At 41.2% G+C, this 15,642-nt stretch overlaps 1 protein-coding gene across 3 annotated transcripts in view; it reads left to right on the forward strand.

Annotated features, from left to right (window-relative positions):
* The window catches only part of TXLNB (taxilin beta), a 48,835-nt gene that overhangs the window by 24,577 nt on the left and 8,616 nt on the right, over positions 1-15,642 (forward strand). For all 3 annotated transcript variants that reach the window (XM_030448699.1, XM_030448700.1, XM_030448702.1), the window contains 4 exons: positions 1,132-1,302; positions 7,112-7,306; positions 8,947-9,066; positions 13,491-13,565. In XM_030448699.1, coding sequence (XP_030304559.1) covers positions 1,132-1,302; positions 7,112-7,306; positions 8,947-9,066; positions 13,491-13,565 — 561 coding nt within the window. The remainder of the gene's footprint in view (positions 1-1,131; positions 1,303-7,111; positions 7,307-8,946; positions 9,067-13,490; positions 13,566-15,642) is intronic.

A 15,642-nucleotide genomic window follows, 5' to 3' on the forward strand; every position in this document is an offset into this window, starting at 1 on the left:
CGGGGTACTAGTGGTACCATATTGTTAGATAATGTAATCTTAATAGCAACTATTATTAAAGTTTGCTCATTGCAGCTCAGGTGCTGCTGTTTCCCAATTGGAAAACATCAGAAATGTCTCACGATGTATGCAAGCTTGTAACATAGCAAGGGGGGCTGCTGTGCCTTGGAATGGGAGAAGAATTCTTTAAAAGCTTCAGAGGTGAAATGCTTTTTTGAAATGTCTGTTATGGTGCTAATTTGCAATGAAGGAATTTTTTTTCAAAACAACCAGCAATGGGCACATGTCAGAAGAAATGAGCAGTCTGGGCAGTGCCTGCTATTAGCAATTCACTTGCTGCCCCTCATTCCCCTTCTGAATGCATCCTCCTCCCACCAACCCTTTAGGGAAGACAGGAGCCATGTACCCATGGGATCAGCAGGTTCCTAAGTGAACATCAAGGACTGACCATATTTTCTTCAGTAATGACATAGATCTGAAGAGCCCAAAAGAGGTTTGATTTCCCGCAGCCCATCCTTTTAATGACGGGACCTCCAGAAAGACTTCTGATGAAGGGTCTCACAAGCAAGAGGAGCCTAACAGGAGAAGGTGCCCACACATTGTTTTGGGAAACTCATCCCTGAAGAGCATTCTCCTTCATCAGCAGTAAAGCTCCCACACAGATGGTGTTCCTGGCCTACAGCACCTCTTTTGCTGTAATTTTTCCAGTAGGTTCCTGAGTATATAGGAAGCCTCTTCTTTTTTAGGAAGTCACAAAACAGAATGAGTAACTGTTATCCCATGATCTGGAAAAATCTCACTGCATAAAGTGCCACCGTCTGCTCCAGTTTCTAACGCTGAAACAAAAATAAAACCTCAGAGCTGCCCTTCAAAGCAATTCAAACCAAAGAAGTGCTGAAATGGTGTAATAAGAGTGTTAAAAATTACATTCACTCACCCACACTATAGTGCACTTGGGGCTGTTGCAGGACACAGGGCTGGGACTCCCTCCATGTCCATTGCCTCTCTTCCATTGGCACTGATGAGTGCAGAACATTTCCAAAGAGGCTGAGAAAGTCTGAATACTTTCCCAAAAACAAAAGATCTCATTTTCTTTCCTTTTCCTCTTAATTTTGTTTTAACCCCACACAGCTTGAAGAACATCGCGCTGAGCAGAAAAAGCTGAAGTACCTGCAGAAGAGGCAGGCCCAGATCACCAAGGAGAAGGACCAGCTGCAGAGTGAGCACAGCCGGGCCATTCTTGCCCGCAGCAAGCTGGAGAGCCTGTGCCGGGAGCTCCAGAGGCACAACAAAAACCTCAAGGTGAGTGATGGCCTTATCAAGGTACCTGGCAGTGGGGGGAAAGAAGATGCCTTCCCATCTTGCTCACATACCAAATCAAGGAGACATTTGCATCTGCACATGTAGTATATGATTATGTATGTATGCTCTCCTCTTGAGGCCCATTTACACCATGACTCCTTTACTCCAGAAATATCCAACTTTTGGACTCAGTGCGCAGTACCCTCTGTACTCAGCTCTGGTGAGGCCACATCTTAAATACTGTGTTCAGTTCTGGGCACCTCACTATAAGAAGGACACAGAAGTGCTGGAGTGTGTCCATAGAAGGGCACTGAGGCTCATGAAGGGCCTGGAGCACAAGTCCTGTGAGGAAGGGATCTGGAGGTGTTCAGTCTGGAGAAGAGGAGGTGAGAGGAGACCTTAGAGCTCTCTACAACTGCTTCAAGGGAGGTTGGAGTAAGGAGGGAAATGGCCTCTGCTCCTTAGAGAACTGTGATGGGACCAGAGGGAATGGATGGAAACTGCACCAGGGGAGGTTTAGGCTGGATGTTAGGAAACATTTTTTCACTGAGAGGGTTGCCAGGCATTGGAATGGCCCAGGACAGTGGTGGAGTCACCATCCCTGGAGCCATTTAAAAGGCATTTGGACCTGGTCCTTAAGGACACATTTTAGCAGTTAGATTGTGGTGTTGGTCAAAGGTTGGACTGGATGATCTTGGAGGTTTCTTCCAACCTAAACATTCTGTGATGCTGTGATTCTGTGACTTCAAGGTTGCCTGTATCATCTGTAAGCTCTCCTTGCATATTCAGGAAGCTCAAGAGCAGAGAAAATCAGTGGTGCCAACAGACCAGGCCCCTAAGTCTGTAAATGCAAATGCATGAACAAAATAATAGGAACACCAGATCTGCTGAAGGGGACTCACAGTGGCTGTTTTCTCTTAATTTGAGCACTTGGGCATTTTCAAGTGTTCTGTGAGGGTTAATCTGTCAGGATATTTGCCTCCAGACAGCAAGCCTCATGACAGGAAGGATGCCAACACTGTGGAAGTCATTTAAGTTATGAGCATTAGTTCAAAACAGGCATTTTCAAGAGTGTCAAAAGGCTGGGATTCATACACTGTGTCTGCCTATTGCTTGGTGCATCAAGACATTTAAATGTGAAATTTGTAATATGATTATGCTTCTCGAAAATTTTAGGTTCAAGAAGGATATTTCTATTGTGATCCTCCTTTTTTTTTCAGAGTGCATTTTAGTGATGGTGGTGTTATTTTTATACAAAAAATCCTCTGGTTTGATCTACACAAAGTCCTTTTTTAGGGGGATATGGTTATGTATAGAATTACACATCTAAATTCTCAGCAGCAAGAATTTCACCAGTTATAACCTCTATTAACTGTAATGGATTTTCATTCATGTCCACCAGCTCAGAAGCTTCAGGGTCTGGTTCTGACTTTGATTGCATGTTGGTAAGAACAGAGTTGGGAGGGGGAAGGCCACACTGAAACTGCACTGGTAGGACAAAAGCAGTTTAACAGAGAGGAAAAACAGAAGCATATCTCTGTGTGCTCAGTTATAGTAGCACAAAACTGGTAGTGCCAATTAAGTTTGTGTCTGTCATTTCTACCCGACCTAAACTACACCTTGATATTGATCCACACTGATTTACCAGACGGTCTTTGGGCAAAATCTTCCAACAGAAACACAAGCCAATTTAAATTATTTAAGTGTACCATGTACAGTGCTGTGAATAGACTTAACAGAGATCTCTGAAACTAACAAATCATCAGTGGAAATTGAGGTATAGAAGAAAAGTAATTATATTTGGAAAACTTATTTGGAACAGGTTTTTTTATATGCCTCACATTATTTACCAGCAATCATATGCTTATTAATCTCAGTTCAAAAGAGTATGATTTTTCCTTTCTCTTTGCATATAAATTCTTCATTACACAGTTCATTGTTACATTCAGGAAAGTCTCTTTTCCACATCTTCCTACTTATTGGGCTGTTTTGCTTTGGGACTAGGTCCCTTAAATAAATCTACCTGTTTCAGACTCAGTTCTGATTTTTATGCTGTACCTGGCCAGGTGAGACAGGAAACATACATAATCTGATTTTACAACAGGAACAAGTGTTCACAGTTTCATAGAATCATATAATCATAAAATTGGCTGGGTTGGAAGGCACCTCAGAGATCCTCAAGTCCAACCCTTGATCCACTGCTCTGCAGTTACTAGACCATGGCACTAAGTGCCACATCCAGTCTCTTTTTAAATATCTCCAGGGATGGAGAATCCACTACTTCGCAGGGCAGCCCATTCCAATGCCTGATGGCATTGGATTGGCCATGTCTTTCTTTTCTTTTCTGGTTTCTGTGCTTTCAGTGTAAAAACGACAAAATTAAATAAGACAGTAAGAAAAAATATACTTGAAGAACGACTGAGGATTAGATTAATTTTTAAAAAGCATTCAATATCTGTGTTCGGTTTTGTCATTCTAAGAATTTTAACATAATTCTTGGAATATTTGCCTTTAAGCTTTTGCTTATGGGCATCTGTGACTCTCCAGAACTTAAATGAGCGCAATTAGTGCAATTTTTTCTGCTTATGACCATATTGAGAGGGCCCAAAACAGGAGAATCCATCAAATGTTATTTTTTAAATCTCCTGCTTAAGTAATTTTTTTCTGTTTTGTTTTGGGTTTTTTTTTTCTGTTTGTTTTTGTTTTGGCAGGATGGAGAAGCTGATTCATAATTTTTTTAGCACTTGAGATTTGTACTTCTGATTATGTTCCAAAGCAAGAAAAAAACCCACCAAACAGTAGGAGATAGTGTCATTTCAGTAGCAGAGGAGAAACCTGGCCTGTCCAGATCATGAATCCCTGACTTGCCATGTGGTATATTATATGCACATCACGTCATGTAAATGTCATCTTCACTCATCTGGTGTGTGGAATTCCCATTAACTGGAGATTGGTGCAGCCAAGTGGTGATGAATATTCAATGCAGAGCTGCACTGAAAAACCACAGTGCAGATCAGAGATGAAAAATTTCTGGTTAGTGCTGGACACCAGCCTCAAAACCTGACTTACTTACAGTCCAGCTATTCAGATTATTTCCATGCAGTGACACTTACCGGCAGAAAACAGATGTTTAATTACCCTTCCAAGAAAAACAGAATAAGTGTTTGTGAAACAGCAGAATGTGTTCCTACTGCCAGAGAGGCTGGCTTTGCTAAGACCAATAGCAACTCTTTTTTTATTGCATGGTGTTTGTGTTCTGCCAGTTATTTGACAGTTTGGTGGCTACTTAGCATCTTGTAGAGACATGAACATCTCAGCTCCCTTGTCCTTCCTGCTATAAAGCATCAAGGAACGACATAGGTACAAATGTCACGGCAGTCAACAGCTTCAACTATGGGCTCAGCTCCAAACTGTAGACCTGAGTCTGAGACTGTGCTGCCTGGGAATGAAGAGAACAGTTCATGGAAAATGAGGAGTCTGCACTCATATAATCTTGGCTGATATGACTTCAGCAGTCTTCTTGAGTTGTCCCTGAGAGGCATGAGACCAGGGACAATCCTGCCCTTCTACTTAAAGATTATCTCACATTCTTGTGATAAACCCTGAATTGCAAAGCAACCTTGTCTTGATTTTACAAGGTTTTATTCAATGCATTCTAACATTCTTTAGCAATAAAACATGTGATAGCCATACGGCAGTAGGACACGAGAATCTATCTTTCATAGAGTAGATATGGAGTGCAAAGATTAAGAAAGGTCAGAGAAAGGGAACAGTAGTTTACAGCTGGACTTGAGTCCTTCACAACTGGAAATTAAAAAAAAAATTTACAATGCCTTCTTTTTCTCACATAAATTGAACACTCAATTTAAAACTGTTAAAAGAATAAGCACAGAGTGAAACAGCTGACAAGGCCAAGTAGGATTTTCATGTTATGAATTCACCCTTATGATGCTGAGAAGCCACCACGCCAAACAACCTCTGCTCTGCTCCCTGCAGCCAAGCAATCCGGGAGCTCTGGATTCCATGCAGCTACCTCAGCCACAGTAACACAAAACAGAAGTCAGTCTTTAAGTCTCCAGTTAGGGTGAAAAATTAAAGATCTTATGTTACACTACTGGAAGCTTAAAATAGGAAGGACTAAGGAACCTAGTGGGAAAAAAGTGCATTCTTTCAGGTTACTGGAACAGGTATAAGCAAACAGTGGGGACTGTAGCTTTGTGATGACAATAAACCTTGGGTGATGCCAATGATTTGGGGCTTGCCAGACTGTCCATGCCCAGGCAAGGTGGGTGAAAAGGACCTGCTAACTAAAACTCCTTCTCACTGATTTCATCTTGCTCCAAATTTTGTATGTGTCCAGTTTCCAAGCCAGATACTGAACCAGGACACCCTGGATAATTTGTCCAGCTCCATCTGAAATTCTTTCTTCCCTTTAAGAGTGAGAATTCTTTTCTGCTCACACTGTTTGTGAGCACACACATGTGTTCTTGTGTAAAATGCAGACCACAGCAGGGCTTCAGGGTGATTTCTGTGCATGAGAGTTTTATGAGCACTAATGGCTCCAATACTTTCCTCCCATCACCCAATGTGTTGAAACCTCTATTACTTCCCAGTCAGCAAAAGGATGAATGTCCCATACCTTGAACAGCAGTTGTCCGATACCAGGCTTGTGTTGTGCATGCTAAGTAGAAATTGGGTCATTTGGTATTCATCTTATTTCAGAGTAGGGCCTGAATCAACACCTTGTACGTCACATTTATAATACAAATTATACCTCATTAGAGCCAGCTAAGGCTTTATTCAAGTATATTTATAGAAAATATCCATATGCAGTGCTATCAGAGATTTTTATGTAAATTACTATGCTAGTAATTTGAAACCTTATTAGAGAATGCATTTACATGCTGTGGAGTGGGTTCCTAATGTGGTTCTGGCATGATTTGTCACTACAGCAGGTATGGTCCTAGGCAGTGTGCTTTAGGATTACTTTCCCCAAAAGGGCAGACAGCCCTGGAAACAAATTGGTAGGGAATAAAAATAGTCCATATTTCTGGATCCAAAACAACGAACCCACATTCTTTCTGCACTGTTGTTTATATAAAGAAATCCAAACCAGTATTTCAATAATTGGTAAAAAAATAAATAAAATACAATTAAAAATTTAAAAAAAAATACATCAGTCTTTCTCCAGGCAAAATTCTGATTCTCTGCTTTGATTCAGCCCACAAGTTTTCCTTGATTCCACCCCCTAATAAATTACTACAAATGTTGATGTCAGTTAGAAAGTGAGGGAAGGAAAGCTGAACAACTGGGTGGTATTCTACAGAAAATGATGGATTTCTCTTAAAAATGAAAATCCCACAGACCATACATTTGATATGAAGGAGGCATTTTAAAGGGGGAATTTTTAATTCAGTCAAAAAGAATTTTGATAAAAGAGCTTTTGACTACTTTCACTAAACACCTCCTTCCAAAGCAAAAGCTGTGCTGCAGTATCATGAATCAAGACATGCATGCCTGTCCCCTTTTCTAGGCTTGCTTTGATCTGAAACTCTACTCTATATCCATCTTTATAAATGCAAATTCTTAGTTCTCTAATTTTTTCCGAAGCCACTGTGTAATTTGCTCTGTAAATTTAGAATAATGCCTAATGCTGGAGCAGATGAAAGTGAGAAAATCTCTGAAGAGGAATGCAAACATGTATAATCCTTCAAAGGAGAGCCTGATGCTACTCTGAAACTGCATCTTTGTGGAGCCGCTCGTTACACCTCTTACTGACATGTCTGGGTTCTCTCCCATTTAATGACAGGAGGAAACCATTCAGCGAGCACGGGAGGAAGATGAGAAGAGGAAGGAAATAACTAATCATTTCCAGAGCACGTTGAGCGAAATCCAGGCTCAGATCGAGCAGCAAAGTGAGAGGAATATGAAGCTCTGCCAGGAGAACACGGAGCTGGCAGAGAAGCTGAAAAGCATCATTGACCAGTACGAGCTGCGCGAAGAGGTGAGACCAATGTCCTGGCTGCCCCATGGGGACAGGAGCAACCCCCTGGCTGCCCAGGGGAAAGCAGAAAGCATTGCCAGCTTTTCCTCCCCACTGGATATCATTTGGGTGTCTTGTGGAGGTAACGAGGGCAGCCCTTACAACACTTTGCTGACTGAGTGGGACTATGCCTGCAGGAAGCCCACCAGACTCCACCTGGCAAATTCTGCAGGTGAGGAGCTGTGTGGGCCACAACCCTGCCTGTGGCACCCATCACAGCCCTGTGCTGTAGGGAGAGGGGCTGAGCAAGGCTTCCAACCCCTTCACAGGTCCCCCAAATCCCTGGGAAGCACCCCTTTCCTGCTTCCCTCTCTGAGTCCCTACCGAGCAATCACTTCCCTGCTCCTAACTTTTTGGGCAAGCAACTCTGCTCATGATGCCAAACAGACTTTTGTTTCCTTCAGACACAGGTTGCTGAGAAGGGCTCTCATGTAAATGCTTTGACCTTTCCCCAAAAGCAGAGAATTAAGGAAACAGATAATGGAGGCCCTTTGCATTGTAATAGATTCTTCTTTGCATGCATAATGCTCACCATAAGATCTAGCAGATAAAAGACAGATGGGAAATTATTCTTTTTGCAAACATTAGAGTTAGTCATAAAATTTTGACAGGAAAAAAACCCTCTACGGTAAAAGGCCAAACTACCTTTTCTGCTAATTTTATGAAAAACACTAACAAATAGTACAATGGGTCTTTTTATTTTTTCTAAATACTCAGTGCAACCAGTGCAATCATTATCATACTGAATAAAACATAAGTGATCTGTCCTTACAATCTGGAATGCCCAATTCAATACATGCAGTTCCAGGTTTTTTGCATCATGTATGAAGTCTGATGCTGAATGAAGGAAATGTGAATTCTTGCCTTGTGATTTCTATGAAAAGAAAATGTAAAAACAGAGGGATGTGCTCTGTATATTTGCTCCTGTGAAATTTATCTAGACAAAGGAAGAGCAAATGTTATCAGCAACATTTACCTCTTCAAGACCACCATGGAGCCAGAAGAGGCATCTTGATCATCTGGTCTGACCTCCTCCACATCCCCACTCAAATACTTTCACTCAGGCTCTCCAAGCCCACGTTGTGCATATGCAGCCAGAGCAAAGGGGATGTACAGGGCTTGTAGTCACAGAGGATGGCATGAGCTGTGCACATGCTCCCAAGTGCTGCAGGTGCAATGTATCTTTACACAGTTATCCACACACTGGCTTAGATCTGCTGGCTGCTTCAGAACCCCCAAAAAGTGAGCCCCCTGCATATTTACTATTGATGAGCAAATATCTGATCTTCATTTAAATTTGATTATACTGATGACTTTGTACATAGACCATAGAACAGGCAAAGATGTTAATGAGCTTTTAAAAAAATTTTTTTGACATAATACAAAATAGCATAAACAGGTTTCCTTTCCCATGAAAATTCTGGCACAGTTTGTTCTTATCAGCATAGTAATTTTTTAGTAATTGCAATAGGTTGGGAGTCCTCCTGTTTTGCAATATTTTTGACTTATGAGTGTTCCAGTAGATAGCTGTACATGCATGAGCATGAAGGTCTGTGTACACAATTAAACCTGAGCATTCAGCAGAATTTGTTTTCTTACAGCACCTTGATAAAATATTTAAGCACAGAGAACTTCAACAGAAACTGGTGGATGCCAAACTGGAGCAGTCTCAGGAAATGATGAAGGAAGCTGAGGAGCGACATCAGAAAGAAAAGGAATATGTACCTATCCTTCAAATTTGTTTGCCTTTTATCTAACTTTAGGTCAAAATAAACCCTGCATGCTATTTCACTAATATATTGGTTCTTCAGGTCCAAGCTGGTGTACTCCAGCTAACTCAGGAGCAGCATGAGAAAACTCTAAAGAGAATATATTTATACCTTCCACATATCTGGAAACAGATATATTAGCAGACGCATGTCCAAAGTAACATAAAATATGAATGAAAATGTGGGGTCCTGGGCCCTGTGGCTAAAGCACAAGGGAAACACAGCAAACACCTCTTCCCAAAAATTGCCCATAAGAACATTTATCCTCTTTCTCTGCACTGATCTTGTGGCTCGGACATCCACTCCCACTCAGATTCACTCCCAGCTAAAGACTGAGGGAATGTTCACACCTACATGAAAATCTGTGGTTCAGCTGAGTTACTCCCTTTCAGGGTGAGACCTGTGTAAGCCATCTCCGAAGGTTTCCTTCATGACCATTGATTCTTGGTGGACTGAAGCTCCAGAAAATATTCCAAGAAATCTCATAAAGCAACAAAGAAAATTCAGGTTTACTTTATTACTGTCACAATGAGTTTTGCTACTGAGTACCAGATTTCAGATACTAGAAAAAAAATAGAAGATGTACAAGATGGGGAATTGGCTCTGTAGAAAACTGACATATAAAACTTTGTATCAATGACCTTTCTTGATGTGCCTCACAGAATATGAGTTTTGGGGCTACTTTTTGCTAACAACTGGCCCTGTTTCTTGACAAACCTTCTCTGAGTATATTATCCAGAACTAACAGGCAAAGTCTGGATATTTTAATTTCTTTTAAAGCAATGGAATTCATCACCATCTGCATTTGGGAAGAGGAGATTTTCTTTGTGGGTTTGCTGTGTGTATGACTAGCACCTATGAAATAAGAGGTTCAGAAACAAGCTCAAAAGCTTTCAAGCAGTGGGTGTATAATGATATGCACTGGGTACAAAGAATATTCTTCACACTGCCCAAACTAATGCTTAAAAACTCTGCCTTGCAGGTAAACTGGTGGTGTATGGCTAACATCACCTTAGAGCAGGGTAGGTTTAGCTGAAGAACTGAAGTGACTGGCCAAAAGCCATGCAACGAGCCAAGGCACATTAGCATGTCATGCTTCATCACAGGTGGTAGCCCAGCACCCAGGGAGCTGGCCTACACTTGTCTCCCGCCTCCATCCTCTTGCTGAGCTCTTAGTACTACCCACCCAGCTATTGTGCTGGTGACTGTGGGAGTAAAGTACACGTATGGATGTATGTATGAAATCAAGATTGTTTTGATGGAGTCCTCTCATTTAGCTGAATCTCTCTCTCCAGCACATTAATGTGCAAAGTCAGAGCCTTACTGCATTTCAAGATCCCGTCATTTGAGGAAGCAGCTCTCAGAACTAAGTAGCAATTCCTTCCATACCATTTTTACATCCCTGTGCATGACTTTTGCTGCAGGACTTACGTGCAAATGTCTTTAAATGAAAATGTTTGCATTCTTTTATCTATTTGATTAGTCCTTCAAGGCTCACTTTGATGTCTTCCTAGGTAGTTCTTCCATGTAGGAATTTTTGCCCCTGTATAATACTTCTTTACCTCAGACAAGGGGAGACGTCTCCTCTTGCAGCCTCTGTACATCACATCTCAATAGGCAGATTGTCTCATTTCTTGCACAATTCTCTCTACATGTGCAACAGAATAATGCAATGCCCTATGTAAGGAATAATGGTTCATACCGTATGGCCTGCCCAAAGGGTCAGCTTAACCAAAGGATGCAATTTTACTATCATCCCATAACTGGTCAGTGCTACTTGGACTTCCTTCCGATACCATACATTTTTAGCACTTGTAATGCAAACACTTTGATGCACAATTAATTGCAGTTTAAAGCCTCCCTGGCTTTCAAGTATGTGACTGGGAGGCATTGATCTGATTTCTACATGACTGGAATTTGCAAAGTCTGGCAGCAAAAAGGGAAGCTTAATTTTCACTATTCCAGTCCCTAGATCCCTGTCATTAAATGGGAATGTATGTTCTTGGGAATGGGTTCTTTTAGTCCTGAACATGGTGTGACTGCCTGGGCCTGCAGCATCTATCATACATCTAATAATATAGTGTCACATCACGCTTCACTGAAGTGCTGCTTTGTAAACACCACATGCAATATTTATTAATTTCTTTATACTTCAGCCTCCTTGTTACCACTTCATAGCCTATTAATAAATGTATCAGTTCTCCTGGTTCATTTTCTCCTATCTTAGAGTTTGCAGAAGACCTAAGGCTGCATAAGAGTACATGCTAATTTCAGCAAGCCTCTCTGTGGCTTGCTTCCATTAAGGAATAGTTTATTAACTCTTGGATTTTTACTGACTGCAGAAGCTATGTGGGTCAATGAGAGAGAAGAATTTTATGAACAGGCAAAAGAAGCAACTTTTCTTTGCCTTCACTCTCCAGCTCTTGTGCTGTGGGAGAAGAAATGGTGTAGAAGGTGGGACCTTTTCATTATTCCAGGCAGACTGGGTGTGAAGGTAACCCTAGTGGATATTCAAGTAATGCAGATAAAATACCAGTTCTTGGAAGCAAAGATGGGACAGAAAACTAAAGGTTTTCAAAGCACTTTTCATTAAATCATTCAAACCAGACACCATAATTCCTAAAAAATCCAACCCACCAAGCAAACCCAAACATGTGGCCATCAATGAAATGTGAAACTTGCAAATCGAGATTTTATCCAAACTTAAGAAAAAGATATCTTTATGTGTGTAAAACATACCCTCTCCCTAGAAAACAAATGCATGAACTGAGTTTTGTTTAACCCATGCCTACTCATACCATGTCTTTTTACTGGCTATAGCACCACCTTTTTGAAATTTTAGTCAACAAGAAATAAAGTCAAGAATTTGAGCTGTCTCCACTGAACCAAGTATCAAATTAAATTCTCAAAGTAAATATTAAGAGGCAGGTACAAAACAAATAGAACACGGAATTTCTTCATACAATACATACTTGAGCGATAAAACTTTCTTGTCTAGGAAACTGTAGATGGTAAAAATTCAGTGGGTCCAGATCAAAAGGCCACATTGATGGGAGGAATATTTTTCTAGAGCTAATATATAAATATATATATATATGGGCAAGAAGTCCAACTCAGGGTGGGAGTTCATTATGTCATTCAGTCAGCATTTGTGAGGTACATGCTCAGCTCTTTTGCCAGGTGGTATTCAAGTAGTTTACATGTGTTATTTCCAACAAAAATGGCTGAAATAAAAGTTTTACTAGGTATAAAATAAATTTTCTGCATGTGGTTCTGTTCACCTTTCACTCCTAACATGAGAGTAGGATGTATTGACTTACACAGTGCTTTTATTCTCAATATAGTTTCAGTGCCCAACTGTGCTATTTTAAACAGTATAATTTAATCCCACAGAAGAAATCCCTGTGGTAAACTAACTTGTTTATATCTCATTTCTCAAGCTATCATTAACATTCTTCTTCTGAAATATATTTGGCCTAACCATTAAAATGTTTCATAAATGTTTGGTAGGGGATAAGCACATTTCTTTAACACTTTAGTAAAGGTTTCCTTCTTTAAGATTAAACCAATTTACAGACTATTACTGCACACTTTGGAAATGCTGATTCAAGACTGCAGCCTGGAAAAGTCTCTGTACACCTCATCCCTACAATTCATTCAGCCTCAACCAACCCTCCCATCTGCAGCTTGCACATCAGAATGTCATTTTGCAAAATACCCTGAAATAGGGAATCAGATCTTCCCAGGAGCAGCCAAGAATGAAACTGCAGCCAAGCTCTTCCTGGGCTGTCTCCTTGACCTAAGTGAGGCATTTATCACCATAAGTTGGGATTCTCTGCTGATCTTCATCTAAATGGCACCCTAAGATAATAGCCACCATTAAATGTATGACATTTACTATGCATTCCCTTTCTGAAAGCTTGCAGATTTTTTGAGACACAGCTGACTGACCATGTCTGCATGTTAAGTCCTGATCATTACTGCAAAAGGGAGTCTGCCATTCACTAGATAGCAGGAATTTGGCCAGAACTGTGCTGAAATGAAAGTGTCAGAAGGCATCAGAACCATTCTGTATAAGTCTGGTGAAGATACGGTTCAATACCACACTTCTTACAGTCCACTGCACTGCACACTTCATTCCAAGCAGATTTTGAACTCCTGTTCAAATATGCCTTTTCAAACCAAAAGCCCTATCCCACATCTCAGGACATCACTATATACTCTGTCTTGACTAACTTCTCTAGCTACATTCATCTGAAAGTTAGATCACCCTTTATGAAAGTAGCAGTGGCAGAGGTATAGGTAACTGGAGGATGAGGATGTGCAACTGACAAACCAAGGTTCTAACCATTTTCTTTCTGTTGACCAAAACACAGCTCCTGAACCAAGCTGCAGAATGGAAGCTCCAGGCCAAAATGTTGAAGGAGCAAGAGACTGTCCTGCAGGCACAGGTGACTAAGGAGAGGTGATTGCATGGTGTGCCTTTGTTTCCCAGTTTTTAACCCATGAGGCACATTCCAGGTAAAGTATCCAAACTACTTTCTATCTATCCCTTCTAGTCTCATTCTACATCCCACAGACTACTGCTAAGCAAGCAGATTATTTTCAAGCCAACTGTAAGGTAATGCCCATGCTGCAAATCACACGGTGGCAGGTGCACTACTCTCAAGTTACAAGCAATGGAAAAAGAAGAAATGGCCTCAAGTTGTGCCAGAAGAGGTTTAGAATGGATATTAGGAAAAATTTCTTTACTGAAAGGGTTGTCAAGAACTGGAACAGGCTGCCCAGGGAAGTGGTTGCATCATTATAGATGTATTTAAAAGCTGTAGATGTGGGTCTTGGGGACATGATTTAGTGGTATTCTTGGTAGTGCTGGCTTAGTGGTTGGACCTGATGATCTTTTCCAACCAAAACAATCCTATGATTCCATGTGGGTTGTTCAGCTTGGACAAGAGGAGTCTCTGGGAAGACATTTGGGAAGAAGTCCTTCAATATTCAGAGCAGGTTTATAATGTAGATGAAGAGAAACCTTTTAGCGGGATGAAGGGTAACAGTTTCAATCTAAAAGTGGGTAGATTTAGATTATATATAAGGAAGAAATTCTTCAGTGTGAGGATGGTGAGATAGTGGAACAGATTGCCAGGGAAATTGTCGATACCCCGTCTGTGGAAGTGGGGCTTGAAAGCAAGGCCAGGTTGGATGGAGCAACCTGGTCTGGTGTGGGGCTGTCCATGGCAGGAGGATTTGAACTAGATGGTCTTCAGCATCCCTGCTGACCCAAACCATCCTATAGTGCTACAGTTTATGATTTTTTACAATGCTCAACCACACAAAAGTGTGGGTTCCTTGGCTTGATTATCTGCCCTTCAGGCAGGTTTCTAATCCAGCAAAGCACTGGAGTACATATATGACTCAAAACATATTTACCTAATGGGAACAAATGTGCTCATGTGCTTTTCTGAAGTGGGGTGTGAAGGCAATGTTTCCATTATCTTTAGTGGGAATACTGCCTACTAAAGGCTTTTAGAAAAGGAGACCTAGGATTTCAGTGTTTGTTTGGAATTCGAAACATTCTCTATATTTCTTGCCAAAATTACACAATTTCAAGAGTCAGGCTGGAGTGAAAGGCAGTAAAACCAAGGATCAGGCAGTATATGCTACACATTGAGAGTAGTGCAATAACCAGCCTCAAATATGAGTGAGAACACCGGGTGACATGCTGGACTTTCACATCAAATAGAGGCAGCATTAGTCAATTTTCCTAGACTTACAGAGTCATGCAGATTTATCTTCTTTGACCTGTCTGTGAGGAAGGTGCAGCCTCCAGCAGAACTTTGGAGAGGGGGAGGTGTGAGTCCTTTGGCCTCTCTCCAGATGCCCATCTCCTCACCCTTCAGGAAGCCTCTCCCAGCCTCGCTCACAGTGAAGCGTACTGGTAAGTTGTTGCAGTTCTGCTCTTGTGGATGGCCTATTTCCTACCTGTTGAGCAGTCAAGAAAAGCTAGAATTAAACTGATGACCTGTGAACATGTTAATAGAGGTTTGGTCCTTGATGTGCTTTTTTCAAAGGCTAAGTTGATAGCACACAGAAGAATATCAGGCAAACTGATGCTGACACCAGTTTGACAGGTTCTGCAATCAAATCTCAAAGGCCTCCAGCTGAGTCTGTCCTGACTGCAGACCTGCTCCCAGTTTTCTTCTCAGAGTGGTTTTAATTAAACTTTTAAATTCAACCAGAAAGAGTTTTGTATGCAGGCAGACCTCTGTAGCCATTTTAATGAACCTGAAGTAATTGATAAAATCTAGAATATATTACGCATACATTTGAAACAGTAAAATTGTTTTTTAGAAAAATCTAGTCGAACAAGTCTGCAAAGGCATTGATAATACGTGTGCCCCTTGGAGACCTGTGTAGATTAAAATTAAGTGATTCGCTTGCTGCAATGAAACGTGGGGTTGGTTTTCCTGCTCAGGTGAGTGAGGTATCACTCCCTTTTAGAGGCGGTGATGAGCACCGAGGGTTTCCATG

This window comes from Calypte anna, chromosome 3 (assembly GCF_003957555.1).
Source record: "Calypte anna isolate BGI_N300 chromosome 3, bCalAnn1_v1.p, whole genome shotgun sequence".
Lineage (NCBI taxonomy): Eukaryota > Metazoa > Chordata > Aves > Apodiformes > Trochilidae > Calypte > Calypte anna.